The sequence below is a fragment of the Hylaeus volcanicus genome, chromosome 1 (genome assembly GCF_026283585.1).
Source record: "Hylaeus volcanicus isolate JK05 chromosome 1, UHH_iyHylVolc1.0_haploid, whole genome shotgun sequence".
Taxonomy (NCBI): Eukaryota; Metazoa; Arthropoda; class Insecta; order Hymenoptera; family Colletidae; genus Hylaeus; species Hylaeus volcanicus.
Window position 1 is genome coordinate 7,601,875 of NC_071976.1, and position 18,145 is coordinate 7,620,019.

Genomic DNA, 18,145 nt, shown 5'->3' on the forward strand with positions numbered 1-18,145 from the left:
GTATTATCGCCCTATTGGCGCTCGAAGCGTTGCAGTATAAATGCATATACGCCCTAAGAAAATGCTCTCTATTATCGAGTGGTCAATCTCATATACTATAAGTCGAAGACACGTTTGGAGCGTCTCCTATTAAATATGTACAAAACACAATGTATCTGAAAGGTATTTGGTAAAAAAGGTAAGCCAAGAAAAGTACAGACGTGATTTAAAAGATTTTCGTCGTTTCAAAAAATATGATTTAGAATAAGAACGTACAAGATCCAGGTTACATTTATAACAATTGTAATAATATAATAATAAAATAACAATTTATAACAATTGTAACAATATAATAATTGTAATACATGATATAAGTACACACTTTAAGTAATTTTACCACGATTTTATAATACTTGGCCAAATAGTTGACATCAATAGAATCTGAAAAATATAAATATTATTTATAGTTCATATATGAATATAATTTGAGAAACTAAACATCGATTCGGTACATTTGTTCGTTTGTTTCGTAGCTTTATTTGAAATTTAAACCTTAGTGAGGAGTGGGGATAGAGTCGCTGTCTCTAGTGGGGTTGCCCCCACCTTCCGCCTAGTGACGTCATGACCCCGCGGTGGGGGGTGCGAACCGCGCAGCTTCTCAGCGCAGGAGAGGGGTCTTCGTTCGTGTCTTGTGCGCTGGCGTGATAAGATTTGTTTGGTACCGCGCGACTAAATAGGTATCTATCTTCTACCTGTTGCTATTGAATCGCTACTAATTATTAATACTACTCTCGTTTGTCTATTGGTACCGCAATATATTATCGATAAACTTTTATATTAAATTCAATTAGCATATTCAAAGAAGTTCAATCGGTTTCGGGGACTTTCTTCTTTTCCATTCGGTACCAATTGATATTACGATTCTTTACGTTTAATTGGATTCTTTTGCGGGTTATTTCGAGCTCGATTGTTATTTTATTACAATACAGCTGTATTTAAATGAACATCCGTGCCTTAAATCAGTTATTTTATCCTGTTTCAGAACACTGATGAAATTTGAGCGGCAATTTTCTGCTATCGACGCCATGATGCTTGTCTTAAATTCAAACGAGATCTCATCGAGAATGGTAAAGTTTCTAACTTCATATTACGATACTCTTAATTAAACTGCATTCTTTTGCGGGTTATTTCGAGCTCGATTATTGTTTTGTTATAATATAACTGTGTCTAAATGAACAAATGACTTAAATTAGATATTTTATTCTGTTAGAAAACATTGATGAAACTTGAGCTCCAATTCCGTGACGCCGACGCCATGATGCTTGTTGCCAATTCAATCGAAATCTCATCGAAAGCGGTAAAGTTTGAAACTTATTCAAGTAAGATAGTAACATATTTATTCATATTTTTTCCGTCTTTTGTATGAATTGTTATCGATCGTAAGCGTGTTACATGATTTCATAACGGATCAATGCTTAGTTGAAATTGAACAAAATTAATACAAACTTTTTCTCATCTTTAAATTTCGTGAAAATTTAAAATGGCCTCATGCTACTGTAATTTGATCGCGGTTTCATATTTTCTGGTATCATTTTATACGATACAATTGATTTTTCGACTAATCTATCTTTATGAAGTTGACGCAATTGCGTTCGCGTTCAATTTTCTATAGCAAGTTTAAATGAACGTATAAGCTACGCGATTGTATATCAACATGAAAGTCTAGTAACTAATGAATTTTGATCTTGCAAGGAGTCTTGTAATATTTACGAAAATCGCGATATATCTTAGAATACGATGAAATCATGAACATTATTACAAGTCCAGTAATGAAAATTCTTGATATGAAATTTCTCATTGTATTTGTCTGTAATATTTCGTCACTGAAATTGACAGATGTTCGCATTCAATGAGAGTGTTTGTCTTTTCAAGAGGTATTAAACCTTGCCCTTCAATAACAAGGGTAACTGATAATCGTTATTCCAGGAAAATTTCCAACGGTATTTACATGGCCAGAACTCGAACACAAAAAAAAAAAGAAAACAGAATCTAGGAGAGCACCAGATGTGCTCGCTCGTGTTTGTTTATTTCCTATCCCTCTGTCTTTCAGGGATTTGTTGACCGCGCGCAAAGCGGTCGGTCGAGTCAGTGTTTACCACGTAGAAGTATTCTTATTTGATTCGATACGCACTGGTATCGAGTAGATTTTCGTTTGGATTTTAGGTATACATGAAATAGAGTCAGTGTTTATTGCATGTTGTAAATTCTTTCCAGAGCATCGCGGCTCTTTTAGATTCTCAATCGCGATGTAAACTCACGGTTGTTCGCCGACTACAATTTTCGGTCGCGTTAGTAGATTTCTAATTTTTTTTTTTTGTTTAAATTCAATAAAACTTGCTCGATATCGGTATTAGAGTCAGTGCATCACTGAAGAGGAGTATTGGGCGATGTCCAACGAATGGAAAATGTAAGTGTCTAGGAATTCTTTATTACACAATATGAATTGATATTTTCGAAATAATTGCAGAAATTGATCATTATGTTTTGTGGTATTTTACAGATTCTTCATACTTCATCCCAGAGCCAAGCAGAGTCTAACAGAGCCTAGCAGAGCCTAGCAGAGCTACTACGATGTCTGTTAACGAGGTACATGCAGATTTCAAGCCAGTGATCGGGGTGAGTCGTATGCTATTTTGTTCCTCTGGTCCCCAATCATGTCGTAGGATGAAAGGGTCCGAATCGACACGGGTGACTAGTTGTATACGTGGTCTTTGGCGAGTATAGTGACCGCGGGTATGCATTGCATAGCATACTCGTGAAACATTTCCTGTTTCATTTCTTAGTTCAGGATAGGGTCTTCTTGTACGTCGCGTTTTTTTGTTAAGAATATTATTAATAATTCTATGCAATATCTATGCATTTCATAATTCATTGACAAGATATAATATCTATTATATAAATTCAGTATTGAATGTGTTTTATTTGATTAATACTTCATGAAGTTGAAAAGTAATGTATATACAAATTTTTGTATATACTTTTATTATCAATTGTCCATAGACAATATTTTAAATATACATTCGTTGCATTAAAGTTTTCTATACATGTACAAGAAGGACGCTTCGCGATAGGTAGATTTCTGAGTCAAAGTATATTACCATGATTTGAACACGTAAAATATACACTTTGACAACGAAATCACCTGAAAGTAGTGCAATATTTAATATTCATTTTAAATTTTCAAAGTAAATCAAATGAATAGATCAATTTCGTTTAGAGTCATTTTTCTTGATGAATAAATAAATTTCAATTAGTCATTTTTCTTGATAAATAAATAAATTTCAATTAGTCATTTTTCTTGATAAATAAATTAAATTCAATGAGTTATTTCTCTTGATAATTTCATTTCTCAATATTAATACATAGTTGAGTTTCACTTTTGAATTTTTACAAATACAAAGTCGAGTCACTTTTATTGAAAATTAGGTTACTAGATTGCGGATGTTTATGATTTATAGCAAATAGAAAAATAGAGAAATCTATATATATATTCTTAATTCTTTAGTAACAATATTTTAAATATTCATTTTGTACCGTTTATAAGACATACTTTGAAAACTTACAAAAACATACTTTCATTTAAATTTCAATTCCTTTTTCGTATCTGTAAAAATATGAATTTGCATAAACATCCACAGTCTACAAACGACAAACTAAAGAACGTTAGGCCGCTTAGATTACCAATTGTAATTACTCTTTCTAGATCAGGATTTTCAGGTTTAATCCTTCCGTGTTCGTTGCCCAAACTCACTCACGTGCCCAGGTGCTACTTGGGTGAGCGAAGGCAATGGGCACGATGACTTAGTTTATAATATTTATAATAATGATCAATGTAGGCGTTTGACACTGCTAACGTATCGTGCACGACGTATTTTCCACATGTGTGTGTGTGTGGTTAGGATGTGGAATTGCGTCGATTCAATAATTTCTTACAACATACAAATGGTACATTCATAACTTTAGATTTCTATTATTATTCTTTACAATGAAATATCGATCACTTGGTATTGATAATTCTATTAATTTCTCTTAAAATCAATCATAATAGAAAATTGATGAAGCACTAAATTGCTTGACAATCATTTGCAATATATAGAGTAGTAGCTTTTCATTTTTATAAATTTTCACAGATTAAAAATAATTTAATTACGAATGTAATGTTCACACGATATCTAAACGCGCAATGGTCGTTAGCTTTTGTCAGACGATTTCAGGAACTGGTACGTACCTTTAGAGTGTGAATGTTGTGTATGGTATCCTCGGGTGTCGGAGGTGTCCCGGGACATCTCCCTAGTTTAGGTCGCGCCCGAGAGCCTTGATTGAGGATCGTTGAGCGTGTGTGTTGGTGTGATTGTTTTGGCATTTTTAAATATAGGGCTAGGTAGGTAGGTAACTTACCTTCTGGTGTGTATGTTAAATCCCGGTAGGTAGGGTCCAGGGCAGATCTCGTCACTTTAGTTTGAGTAGGTCGCGCAACGGTTGACGGATCTGTTACTGTAGGTGGATTCGAGGAATCGTTGCAATGACGATGCAAACGGAGCTTCTTTCGATCGTTCTAGTCGATCTTCAGATCGATCTTCCTCGAGGTTCTAGACGTGTGGTTCACCGGGTTGAACGTCCGCGTATTGCACTGAACCTCGACCCTAGCTATAAGTTTCAGATGGGACAATGCGTCCGAAGAAAGAAGAGGCTGTATGCCGAAGAGGCCCTGACAAATTGTCGCAAGAGTGGGCTGCAACGAATGGCTCTCCATTTTCGAATTCGAAGATGGGGAGTCATTACTATTACTATTTTGTCACTGTACTCGTCTGTAGTTGTAGTTTGTTTAGACGGGTCATATACCCCAACGTGGAAGCTCAGCATCCAGTGTCAATTGGGCAATCGCGATTTTCATTAGTGTTGCGAAATGGAAATATGAAACGCGTTCGTATTTAGGGTTGTTTTGATTGATTCGAATTTTTCGCGTTTTCTTTCAGAGTAGTATTGCGAACAAATATACCAAACGCGATTGCTATTTAGTGTTGCGTATAAATGAATCGCGACCGATTGGAATCATATTTAGAGTCAATTTTCCTTTTGATTAGAATTTTTTGCATTTTCTTTCAGGGTAGTGTTGCGAATAACAAATCGACCGCGAGTGCTATTAGTGTTGCGTATGATTTATCGCGTTCGTTTTGACATAGTATTTAGAGCCAATGTAGCTTTTGATTAGTATTTTTCGCGTTTTCTTTCAGGGTAGTGTTGCGGATGAATATACCAACCGCGATTGCTATTAGTGTTGCGTATAATAAATATTTATCCCGTCCGATTTTAAAAGTAAATTCTCGCGTTTTGGATTAGTACTTCGACATATAAAAAGCCCAAAATTTGACACTGACTTGGCTGAGAATCACCAAGCAGCCAAACTAGCTGCGAATTACGATTCTCCGCAGCCTGAGATGGCTGCACTGGATTTTTAGTTAGGGTATCGTATCACTTGGTCGGTTTTAGGGTTGTTTCGCGTTTTCTTTCAGGCTAGTATTGCGAATAAAAAAATCAATCGCAATTGCTATTAGTGTTGCGTATGCTTTATCGCGTTCGTTTTGACATAGTATTTAGAGCCAATTGTTTGTTGCGAATAATGAAGCGCCCCGGGTGGCTGCTCTCGGGGGTTTGAGATTTTCTATTCCGTAGATTAGGTTGGTCAATTTATCACGTGTCTAATTATTTTTCTTTCAGGATCATTCTCGAATTGTCATATTGTATTTCTGTTAAAAATCGAGTTCTGGTCGCTGGAAATACTGTTGGATAATATAATCACATCTGAAAAAAGATGTTTTTTGTTCGTAATATTTGAATTAAATCGGGTGATTTTTATATAAAATCTTAAATTATTGTTACACACTTGATGTGCTTAAAAATATATTATGTTTAGTTGATTATTGGAAATTTTATATCAATGACTATTCATTACTGGAATTGCTACGCGATATAAATCATTTTTCAACCGCGGTTGACTTACTGTTCAAAAAAATTTGATTTAATACAGTAGTGTATATTTTCATAAATATTCGAGATTTTTTGCATCGATCAAAGTTTCTACGCGATCATTGCTTCATTTAATGATAAATAATAAACTTGCGATGAAAAGTACGCAAACGCAATTTCGTTTGCTTTATATTGATAGTAAAGTCTTATAGTCGATTTTAACGAACGTTCGTAATTTATTCGTATTCAAATCATTTGGATTTGATTCCAGTTTGAATAACTAAGGATAGGCTCGAATTACATTGGCATATTTCGAGTAGCTATATTATAAACTGAAAAATATAAATTGCTTAATTTTGCAACTATTTCTGTTGTATTAGTTCTGTTCCTTTTATCTTGGCATTGGGACGAAATTAATATCCGATTCAAATTCATAAACATAATCTAGTTTTGAAACAAGTCATTGATTTGATTTCTGATCGATAACAAACACATACATTGACGACGTGTCATTCACATATACATGTGTGTACTAATAAATTTTCTTTTCAGCTACCAAATTTTTTTTTAATTTGGTAATATTTCATAGCTTGAATGTAGAATCTTCATTATTCATTCTATTAGCTTTAGAAGCTATTCTATTTGCCATAACGACAAATTATTCAGTTTTAAAATAAATGAAAATAAGAGAAAATAAACATTTAAGAAGTTTCGCAATTTCTAAATCACCATGAAAAATAATAAAAAACGATTGCGAAAAAAGTTCTAGTGTAGACATTAGCTGTATAGTTCTCTTTACAAAGAAAATAAAGATTAATAAATTGATAATCGTCCATCACAGTAAATAGTAATTGACCGTCAATAATAACAACTAATACTCAGATGTTAAAATTAGATAGAATATAAATATCACAAAAATAAATCAGTCTACCAGTATTGCCTAGTATTGTTATCGATCAACTCTTATGGACCAACAAATGGTGAGAGCGATGAAGAGAATGAAATAATTTTTTATCAGTTTACTGTAAAAATATGGGTGTTTAGATTCTAACTAATTTTTTAAATCTTTGATCAGCGGCATCGATGGGAAAATGCTCAAGTTTGTTGGAGATAGTTCCCTGTTGTACCACTAGATGGTAATCACTAAATTTACCGACGATACTGACATTGCAGTACATTATAAATAATCTTAATTTGATTGCAAATTCAATTAAGAAAACGTTTCTCGACTTTTAACTTTTGCAACGAGCTTTTAAATAAACTGGTTGCGACAGAATTATCTTTTTGTAAACTTGGGAGGTTTGTGGTTGATGGCGTCACGTCCTGTTTACAGAACTGGGTTCTAATATTTTTTTAAAAACAAAGCATCAGCTCAATTTTGTACGTAACGTAAAATTACGGATATATAATAAAAAAGTTATGGGGTGTGAATAAATATTAGAATTGCATACGTGGCGCCATCTAGCAGTACAAGTAAGAATTATTTCACGCCAAACTTCAACGTTTTCCCACCGATGGCGCTGTGTAAAGATCAAAAAGGTTTTTCTCATCGCTAAATATTGACGCCATTTGTATATAATTCGAAACTTGAATCCTAGATTGGCCTAGAAGCTTGTTCTTCAAATTTAAATGTCTCACGCTTATTTGTAGCATTAATTTAGGTATGACTTTTGAAAAATGAGATTGTAATTCAATGTTTTCGTATTAGGCAGTACAGAGCATGAGTGAATCAGATTCAAGCAATTGAGATTATATATATATATATATCGAATGCATATAAACAAATAAAGTATAGATTGCAATTGTTAAATGTGTACATGTAGATGTCACGTATGAAACTTCCGTAGTTCTAAGAAATGAATGCTATAGTTTAGCAATGCTTAAAATTACGGTATACGGAACTATACGAAAATGTAACAAAGTAAAATTTGTTGTAATCCTTTTTTAAATACAGGTTAGTACATTTTTGTATTATTACCGTGGGCATATTTTTTGTATTTACGTACTTTTGCATTTACATTTTCTTAAAATAAATACATGTACAACACATTTTTTTGAAACAAACGTATAAGTAATTATTTGTATTAGATGCATTCCATGTATTCTCTTCATTGTTTCCTCATTTCAGGAACAATTAGAAATACATTTACGAAAAAACAGAGTTAATTATGGTTTTATATAGCGATGCAGCACCGTGCACTACAAAATATGAATTTAAGAATGTTTTGAAGAAAAGCATTTTATGTAAGGTAGAAGATGATCTTGACCTTGATGAAAAAATATCTATTTTATTTTTAATAGCAGACAATTATGAATGTGCTTTTAAAGAAATATATGATTTATTGCAAAAGCATAAGACACAAAATTCATATATACTCTCAGAATTTATAGATAGGCATCCAAATAATTGGGAAAATAAATTATTGGAAGCAATATGTGTTATACAAAATCGTCAGATTGTACGTAAACTGGGAGTGCCATTTGAAAAGATGGACATACTTTATTGCCCAAGAAATAGATCATGCTCACGGTACTTAAAAAGAGTTGTAAAATGTTTGTATTTATTATGTGAAGAACTTTCTAAAGACGAAACAGAATCATTAGTGCAATATTTTAGATCTCATTTCCCTAAATATGAGGAAACTCTTAAAGATAGTGAATATCTTGAATTGCATATGTTGTATTGGTTGGAACAGAAATATATTTCAATTGATTTAGGTTTGTTTTATTTGTAATAATTTACTTTACGTATTCCATTTAGGTATCATATTTTTATTTTACGTGATATTAACTTATTTTAGATGGCAAAGTAAATCTTGAAAACTTACTTAGATATCTGAAAAGGTATGATGATCTAGAAATAATTTATAATGATCTTAAGAAACATGAAAATCATCAAAATGTGTTGGACACACAGAATGCAAATTCTCTAAATACATTTCAGTTACAAACATTTTCCAAATGTGAAGGGACACAGATCCCATTGAATGTTGATGATATTAAAAAAATAAAAAAGGGACTATGCATCATTATAAGTCAAATGTTCTTCATAGGTGAAAAGGTATCGAGCTCAGCTTGTACTTATCTTTTAATTACATATTGTGTAATTTTTGAGAATAGTATACATGTGTAAAACTGTTATTTCAGTTTGAAACTCGATTTGGAACTGTAGCTGATTGTAGAAAGTTATCTGAGACTTTTAGTGGTTTTGGTTTCAAAGTTGAAATATTCAAAAATTTAAAAAAAGATGAAATGCTTAAAAAATTGGAAAACATACCAAAAGAATTCGGTACTGATTATGATTGCATATTTTTATGCATTTTAAGTCATGGATGTAAAGGTAAAAATAGTAAATCATTAATTAGTGCTTATCTTTTCTTTACTTATGAATATTAAGATATGTAATTTTTTCATATTGCAGGATGCATCATTAGTTCTGATGTGGAGAAAATCACCATTGAACAAATTGAGTATAAAATTTGTTGCACAGAATTGAAAGATGTTAATAAAATCGTTATTGTACAAGCTTGTCAGGGACAAGCAAAAGGTAACAGAGACAGATTATTACTATATTATAAATGTTTGTATGAGTTTACTATAATATCTTATTGCAGGACAAATAAATGATAATTTAGCTGTAGATGGTCCTGATCATGACATTGTTCCAGATATTTTAGCATATCAAAATTTTTGTGTATTCATGTCAACATTGCAAGGTTTTGTATCTGTACGCCACAAAGCAGAAGGTACGATATTGTATAATACTCTTAGTACAATATTGATTGGATTTACTATGACTTTATTTTTTAGGATCATGGTTTATACAAGAGTTTTGTAATGTTTTACAAAATGGAGGATCCAAAATGACGTTTTTGTGTGCTGTCAGAAAAATAATACAATCTGTGAAGCAAAAGAGGGGAAATTTAAATGGACAAAGTTCCATTTCCCAGTTGCCCGAGTTACGTTCTTATAGACTCCTAACAGATCTTCTGTTACCGGAATATCGAACGCAACGGGTAAACTAGTGATATCAGAAATTTTAACATCGTCTATAAATGTGTTATACGAGTTTACTGCAATAATGGCTGTTATCGAGATATGTTCATTTTATAAAATATTTGATAACAAATCTTTACATGTAGCGATGATAAAGTATTATTGTTCGAGCTATTCTTGATGGCATTAGCGACACACTATTAGTAAAGTTAAAAACATCATTTTTTTTATAAATTATATATTTTATAACTTATATATTTTATAACTTATATATTTTATAACTTATACAATAAGAAGATACAAATTGTTTCGATGTACCGATTCATTGTTATTGGTAGTCCGTTTGGATCGTATCTTTTGTATTTTTTCGATTTCTACACACATCTATTATAACGCGAATAACAAAAAAATAAATAAATTCGAGAACAGACATAAGGCTAAAGCCAGCAAACAATCCCAGGATGCCGCCAAACGTTGCTGAAGCAATTATATTTTTTTGTATTAATCTTTTGTATTAAAAGTCGGTTTACTTACTTTATAAAACAATTTATTTTACCAAACATATGACGCCAATTGTAAAGCACGTCACGTCGATATTGAATGGATACCAGATCTCCAAAAAATACGTGTATCATAGTGCGATTTTTCCAGATGTCAACCTTACTAGAAAGGAATGCTTAGTCATATGTGACGTTAATATTTTACTATATAATACTTTATTTGCGTAATATGTCGAGTATTTCACAGTTACTAAACGACAAGTTGTAGTTGTAGTAATGAAAGTACAAATGTAAAAGTAATATGTTATTAACGAAGATTTCTTATTTACACTATTAGTATGTGGGGTTTAACCATTATAGTGTTATTTGCGCCTATGGGTTCTGTTCATTTATATTGTACTATGTCAGGGGAAGCTTTTTGTAATTTTATGTCAAAAAATAATTAAAAAAAATCACTGATGTTTCGTATATCAGCATGAAATTTCGTTAATAATATATCACTTGAGTATTTTAATTATTATATCATGTTTTACTGTAACTTTAATTCTATAAGAATAAAGAGAAATATTTTTTGAATTTTAACATAATGAAGTGATACTGAAAATTTTACATTCTTTTAAATACTTTAAATGACATATTCGCTATTTCCTAAATAGGTATTCCATATAAATGGGACCAAATTATCAGTTACCTGGTATTATTTATATTTTTGTTGTAAAAAGTGTGTTTGTTAAGGTTTCCCATCGAATTTTCCATGGAAAAACGATAAAAATCACAGTCCGATCTACAAGCGCAAGGTTTCTGCTGGATGTCCACTTTTACAAATGGTAAATTTTTGGGCGACATGTCCATTCCTGGCCAAGATGTTTCGTACCAGTCTATCAATTAAATTTGATCTTTTGTAGAACATTGAGTAATTTATATAAATTCTATTATAACAGTATTGAGATGGTTTTGGAGATGAATCATTTTCATATCTACAATTTCCATAGATTTTAGTCTACATGTCAACTGAACTGTACATCGTTCTAAATAATATTTATTATTATACTTGTTACTTATCATATAGTGTTTCTGCACTTACATTTGAATGCTTCTAGACACTCAACGTCTCTCAGATTGCATACTCTGGTATCTGCGACAGAACATGCTTTGTTAGGAAATTGCGAAAACAGTGGACAAAAGTAACTTACAAATTTTCATTTCGCAAATTCCAAAAATCAAGCGTTTCAAAATGATAATGTTGTGCCTCCTTAAATTCAAATTTCCGATTTCAGTACCTCCCTTGTAAGTTATAAACTCTTTCGAATTAGAACAAGAGTTAAAGTATTAATTTTAATTAATTAAAATACACTTACTGTTTTGTGGATAATAATACGGAATACATCCACACTTCTTTTTTATTACGAATGCTCGACATTCCGTCATGCAGTTTCGGAATGAATATTTTGCTGTGGGGAAACTGTCTTCTCTACGGATGGCATTTTTGATCGTAGACCATTCGTGACTAAATATGCAAGTTCTTTTGGAGGGTCGCACCGAATGAAGGTTGCTCGTCGAGTACATTTTCTCCGGTTGAACGGTCAAAAATGAGTATTTTCCGATGTTTATTAATTTAGTCAACGCATCGAAATCTGGATAATCGTGAGGATCGTGCAGCATGACCTGTTACGAACATTTTGTAACATTATTATTAAACTGCAGATTACATGCATTTAGAAAGTGAAAAAGAAAATTTTGTCCCGATAGAATGAAAATTGATCAAGTTATGTGCATTTGAAAAATGGCAAAATTTTGACGAATAATTTTCTTGTCTAGTGTAGTGTATATTTGTTATTTTTTTTCACCGTGGATTTGCAGATGAGATAATTACCTTAATCCCTATGGATCCTATCATACTTCCATGGTAATCGTCCGGATCCACATTTAGCATGACTTGGAGACCACTCTGATAACCACACGAAGCTGATCTAACCGGTTCTCGGCTTTAAAGATAAACGTGGAAACAAAACAAAGAAAGATGTAGGAAATTCATTATTTTAGTTACCCTCAGGGGCTGTAGTTACGCTTGATTGTAGCTACAGTACGGGCTTAGCAATCCCGAGGTACCCGAGCTATTAGGGAGGCTAGTAGAGGGCCCTAATTGGACTACTAGCATCTCTACTGAGAGAATTATGACGAGGAGCATATCTAAGAAAAATAATGTAAAACAAGAATTAAACGAATGTGAAGAACGTAGAAATGTTAGACTTGTACATTAGGTGTATAGTAGTGTGCGGGGATCTCGGTCGGGACGGGAATTCATCCCGGGATCGAGATGGAATCCCGAGAATTTCGAGATCCCGTAAATGTTCGGGATTCTCGGAATTTCGAAATCCCGTACATTCGGATTTGCTGAAATTTTCAAGAATAACAACACTTTCGAAAAACCCAGATATTATTCTATATCCCGTACATTTTCGAGAATCCCGAACATTTTCGAGAATCCCGAACATTTTCGAGAATCCCGAACATTTTCGAGATCCCGTACATTTTCGAGAATCCCGAACATTTTCGAGAATCCCGAACATTTTCGAGAATCTCGAACATTTTCGAGAATCCCGAACATTTTCGAGAATCCCGAACATTTTCGAGAATCCCGAACATTTTCGAGAATCCCGAACATTTTCGAGAATCCCGAACATTTTCGAGAATCCCGAACATTTTCGAGAATCCTGAACATTTTCGAGATCCCGTACATTCTCGGGAATCCCGGATTTTTGCGGAATCTCGTGTATTCTCGGGAATCTCGAATCAACTCGGGATCCCGCATAAACTCGAGAATCCCGGACATTTTACGGGAATCCCGCACACCCCTAATTAGGTGTTACAAGTGAAGAAAAAGAAAATTAGTTATAGAATAGAGGAGGAGGGACATTAAGTTTAAGTTCGAGAAATATTTGAACGAGATATAGACGTAAATTAATAAAGATGCAAATTCTACCGATAAACCGATTCTTCTTCGGGGGTCGTGACGTAATTATAACTGCAGCATATCCCCTCACGGGTGAAACTCGTTTTAAATATCTGGCTGCAGTTGCGTTCCTTAAATTTCAGCTTGCACCAGCTTAGAAACTCTTTGCAGGGCTGCGTTACCTAAAAAAGCATTGCAATGGTATAATTAGACTTCGGATCTTTATCCATTTATAGAAAAAAATGTTTAAGAAACTATAGAATGCACACAATATGCAAGAATTAAAAAAAAAAAATCATTGAAAATAAAGTTTGTATTGTAATATGTATTTGGAGAGTAAAATAAATTCCTATTTAGGATTAATTTTTATAGGTACGTTTGCAACGATTTTATTTTCCATAAAGATCCGCAGTCTAATTAGAATATGATACATGTCTAGTAGACTCCAAGTGGGTTAATGAATTAGTCTCTTTTTTCTTTTTTTTTACATTGCTTTAATTTTATACGTACAGCTCTGATCACCATTGGAATCGACAAGTCGTTTCTGTCAAAGATATTTTGCAATCGCGAGAGATTGGTCCGAATGTTCCCCGCGCTCTTTCCAGGATATAATAACTCGTTTAGTAAGCTTAGCTCTTGGACAATAAATTCTTTCGACATAGTCGGTGGGATGATTCTACGGCAACGATAAGGATTTCGTGTTATCGATGAAATAATAGGTGGAAAGGAAAATAATAAAAGATACAAGGGAAAGTGGTAATTTATTACTAATAAATTAAATGCTTTCAACCGTTGCATTTTTCAAAAGAATTTCGTGGTGTTTCTTCCAAAAATTAATAGTGTTCTTTCACCTAGAAAAATGTACAAGTGCATATAACTTAAATTTCATTCGATTAAAGGACTTTCCAGAAAGGCGATTTAGGATTTTGTTTTTTAATAACAAACTACGCCTTAAATATCAGCATTATACGTGGTGGAGACTTAGATGACATAATATTTCACATTTAATCGTAAACAAAATCGGATATATTCCATATCCATATTGTGTTTATTATTAAAAATCAAAATTTTAAACCTTTCGTATAAAAAGCTTACAATTTTTCAGCTAGTTCCCGTGACATTCTGAGGGATATGCGATTAATATTGCACACGGTTACCGCCGGAAACGGATAATTCCATATCCCGTGATGAGTCGACTCGATAACCGCGGAAACTTGGTGATTTTCATAGAAATCGAAAGTGATTTTAATTATCCCAAGCGCGATGCACAGAGATGTAAACACCGCTATTGCCCACGCGATTCTGCGGAAATGAATGTTAAATGAGTCTAAAACACTGTAGCACTGGTTGCTGCACATAAGGCGCGGAAAGATGCGCCTGATGTATGGCAACCGTACCTACAGATTTGTCTGACTGGTTGCCACTTTAGATTTGAGTGGCAAGTTGCATAAAATTTAATAAAACTCCAATTTAAAGCTATATACTACAATAAGATGCCACGTATATGATAGGTCGGTGAATTTTTCTAAACAAATGTCATCTTATATATTAAAATATATAACGTTTTTGTCATCTTAAATATAATAATCAAAGAATGCAGCAATTGCCAAAAAAACATTCAATTAATTAAAGTTAAAGAGGCAGACTATTGTAACAGCACTTTTGAGAGAAAAAAATTTTTTTTTTTTAAATTTTTAAAAAAATGTTTATAAAGAAGCTATGCGATGAAATGTTTTCAAACTCTCGCTACATTTTATCAGGCGTATAAACAAATAAAAATCCGGTTCATGTCATTAGAACGGCGTTGCTCTTTCGAGAAATGCAAACAAAACTCGATTTTCTGAAAATGTTTAGAGTGCTCTGGTCCCTTAAGTTAATTCGTTGTTTCATTATCTCTTTCAATCGACTGGAATTCAATTGAATGTAATTTCTATTAATTCATGCTGCTCTGCACACGTGAGAAATACACAGAATTGAATATAATATACCTTGCTGCCGTGGAACGGTGAGGCTCGGCAATATATTTGTACCCGTGAAGTCCAGTCTGGTTGCAAAATTCCAAAGACTGTTTTCTCAAAACGTTGTAACATGTTTTCAATATATTCAGCAGGGTTCTTCGAAACTTTGCTTGCTTTCTGTTTGGCCTATCCCTATCCATGATTGCAACAATCGAATTCTCGATACTTCGTAGAAAAAGTTTGCAAGTTTGCTTTCCGCGTACAGCCTTCTAAAAGAACGCAGCACGAAAAATAGAGTTCATATGCAAGGAATTGAAATTCGAAATTTTGAATAACACAATGGATAACTGGTCATCAGACATAGCGATGGAATATAACTAAATGGGACGAAATCATTCTAATAAAAACTGCAAAACATACAACCAGTAATACAATAATATTGGGCGTAGAATTAATTATGTGCCTATAATAACGAAATATTATTATTATTATATTAATTAAAATATTCTATCCATAATACATTCTACATAGATGCTGTATTAAAATATTAATATTTATCATTAATACATTATAAGTTCATATATGTGTATGTTCTATAATAAACTTTTGATAAAGGTACTATTGATAAATATTATTATTTTAACATTGAATGTATGCAGAATATAACGAAATATTAATATTACTATATTAATCAAAATATTCTAAATATGATACATTCCGCATACATTATGTACATTTTTCGTATATTTTGTATGTATGTTAAGCAGTCGATTCGACATACAACAGAATCATATAAAAATAAACACTTTCCATACGATTCAGTTAGAACTGTTCGATATATTTTTATTACTGGTACATATTTATCTCAAAATTAATTCTTACGAGAAACGTCGTGATTATCGCGACAACGACGCGTGGAATACTTTCATGAAACTGTTGTTGGTCCACGATAAAAAGTGGTCTTTACAACAAAACGACAAAAGTGCGACTGTCGCACGAAACGTGTGCCACGAGTCGCGATGCGTTATTTAAGGATACGTCGCACGATGCATGCCACGTTTCATGAAAAATTCAATCGACCTTCCGCCGATGATTCCGTGATAGCTTCGATCCTAGAACGTACACGCCTACTCGATAATAATTAGGGATAACCATACGCCGCGACAGACGATTAATGACCAAACGTTCAACTATGCATACGTAACGCCGAGGCACGATAACTCGAATAAATCTGATTTCCTACACGCGAGAAGGAAAATTTATAAGACGATTCCGTTTCTTCAAATTCTAATCGCTCGTGTCTCTACTACGAACGCGTTGCTTTATCATTAATTCAGGTTGTTTGTCGCGTGCTGGGAACAAAATGCTTTCCATCGATAAAATTCGATGTCATGTTTCTAGATATGTCCCGATGGAGCTTCCCGTTGAATATAAAACAAATGTGTAAATAATGTATGCGTGAAATTCGTTTCGAGTAAATTAAATGATAAAATGTAAAATGGCGAAATAATGTTCGAGAAAATTCAAATCTTAATTTTTGAATTTCTCAAAGCCAAGGATGCCTCTTCTGTTTCACTGTTTTTTGTTTATCAATGTTCAGTGAACTTTTCAACGGGTGCTCTTGATAAGGATAATGTACCGTGGGGAGCATTTTTTTTTATCTTTTTTTTTTCTAGTTTTATTCACTTTTCATCATTTTTGTTATTATTATATCGAGTTTGAGCACAGTAGGTCCGATCAATATATTGATTTTCGGAACAGCTGATCCGCCGCTGTTTGCTAGCGATGGGTTCGCGAGGAGAGCCAAAACGTCAGGGCGGACCGAGCGCGAGCTTGCGATGATCCAAAGGCGGTTCCAAAACGAATGTCGCATGACCGATGAGTTATCATCGGTAACGCGTAAACTGGGCAAGCAACCCGACGTTGCATTGCCATAATTAATAATTAGCCATATTGAATTAAACAAGTGATATATTGTTCTAGAAAGATCTGGCCACGGAGTGGGGAAGGCATGGCCTTCTGGAAAGAGGACCGTGTTGAACTACACGGCACTTACCCCAGAATTTTCGTATGAAACAGTTATATCCTTTGAAATAATTTTTATCATACATATGCATATATGAAAATGCACTATTGAACGAGTAAATATGTAATCATATGTATTAAATATATACATATAGTGAGATGCATATTTCTTTAATAAGTATATGTGATTTCACTATAAAGGGTGTCCCAGCTTCGTTTTTGAATTATTTACGAAAAAACACCGACCAATCACAGCGCGTGCTATTTGGACGCTGTGATTGGTCAGAATTTCAAATTAAAATAATTCAAAAACAAAGCACCATCCGACATTTTTGCAAAGGAAATTATGGTTCAGAATCGTCTAAGCTACCCTTTCATCCATTTCCGGTTCTTAGATTAATTCTGGGACACCCTGTATACTATGATACATATATACTGTGAAGTGCACAACTGAACTGAAAATATTTTTTGTTATACATTATGAGTACACCAAAATATACTCAAATAAAGTGAAAGAAATGAAGTGAAACTAAAATTAAAAGGAACCTGTAGATAAATCTACACACACACCAAGCTTAAAAATATCCGTTCGAATAAGATTCATACGTTTCTAGGGAAATGAAAGAAAAATAATTTCAACCAGTGCGGCTATCATTACGTAAAATACTCGTGCAAAGGATTAACACAGTCAATCCCCTCCCCTCAGC

The 18,145-nt window shown here is 33.3% G+C and overlaps 2 protein-coding genes across 4 annotated transcripts; one reads left to right on the forward strand and one right to left on the reverse strand.

Moving 5' to 3' along the window:
- Window positions 1-1,064: 1,064 nt before the first annotated feature.
- Window positions 1,065-10,277, forward strand: LOC128876378 (caspase-8). Of its 3 annotated transcripts, XM_054122709.1 has the most exons (9): window positions 1,065-1,106; window positions 1,250-1,358; window positions 7,715-7,960; window positions 8,135-8,724; window positions 8,808-9,067; window positions 9,154-9,346; window positions 9,428-9,553; window positions 9,621-9,752; window positions 9,817-10,276. In XM_054122709.1, the coding sequence occupies exons 4-9, from the start codon at window positions 8,175-8,177 to the stop codon at window positions 10,029-10,031; spliced, it is 1,476 nt and encodes a 491-aa protein (XP_053978684.1). In that variant the 5' UTR covers window positions 1,065-1,106; window positions 1,250-1,358; window positions 7,715-7,960; window positions 8,135-8,174; the 3' UTR covers window positions 10,032-10,276. The 3 variants fall into 3 exon arrangements, with proteins under 3 accessions (XP_053978684.1, XP_053978693.1, XP_053978676.1); XM_054122718.1 differs by lacking the exons at window positions 1,065-1,106; window positions 1,250-1,358 and having other exon boundaries at window positions 7,095-7,960; window positions 8,135-8,536; window positions 8,624-8,724; window positions 9,817-10,277; XM_054122701.1 differs by lacking the exons at window positions 1,065-1,106; window positions 1,250-1,358 and having other exon boundaries at window positions 7,097-7,960.
- LOC128876396 (sodium channel protein Nach-like) lies at window positions 10,244-17,576 on the reverse strand. Its single transcript, XM_054122727.1, has 10 exons — window positions 15,444-17,576; window positions 14,551-14,757; window positions 13,966-14,131; window positions 13,486-13,637; window positions 12,376-12,487; window positions 11,861-12,167; window positions 11,587-11,637; window positions 11,194-11,380; window positions 10,559-10,665; window positions 10,244-10,479 (listed from the first exon to the last, which is right to left on the reverse strand). Exons 1-10 carry the CDS (start codon window positions 15,611-15,613, stop codon window positions 10,331-10,333), a joined length of 1,608 nt encoding a protein of 535 aa, XP_053978702.1. The 5' UTR covers window positions 15,614-17,576; the 3' UTR covers window positions 10,244-10,330.
- Between the last annotated feature and the right edge of the window lie 569 nt (window positions 17,577-18,145).

Excerpts from the sequence above, each read along its gene's own strand:
- LOC128876378 (XM_054122709.1), top strand. The coding sequence starts at position 8,175 with ATGGTTTTATATAGCGATGCAGCACCGTGCACTACAAAATATGAATTT. Across the intron at positions 9,068-9,153 it reads TGTTCTTCATAGGTGAAAAG|TTTGAAACTCGATTTGGAAC; the intron begins GTATCGAGCTCA and ends CTGTTATTTCAG. Across the intron at positions 9,347-9,427 it reads TTTAAGTCATGGATGTAAAG|GATGCATCATTAGTTCTGAT; the intron begins GTAAAAATAGTA and ends TTCATATTGCAG.
- LOC128876396 (XM_054122727.1), bottom strand. The coding sequence starts at position 15,613 with ATGGATAGGGATAGGCCAAACAGAAAGCAAGCAAAGTTTCGAAGAACC. Across the intron at positions 14,132-14,550 it reads CGGGAACTAGCTGAAAAATT|AATCATCCCACCGACTATGT; the intron begins GTAAGCTTTTTA and ends TCGTTGCCGTAG. Across the intron at positions 13,638-13,965 it reads TTCCAATGGTGATCAGAGCT|GTAACGCAGCCCTGCAAAGA; the intron begins GTACGTATAAAA and ends ATGCTTTTTTAG.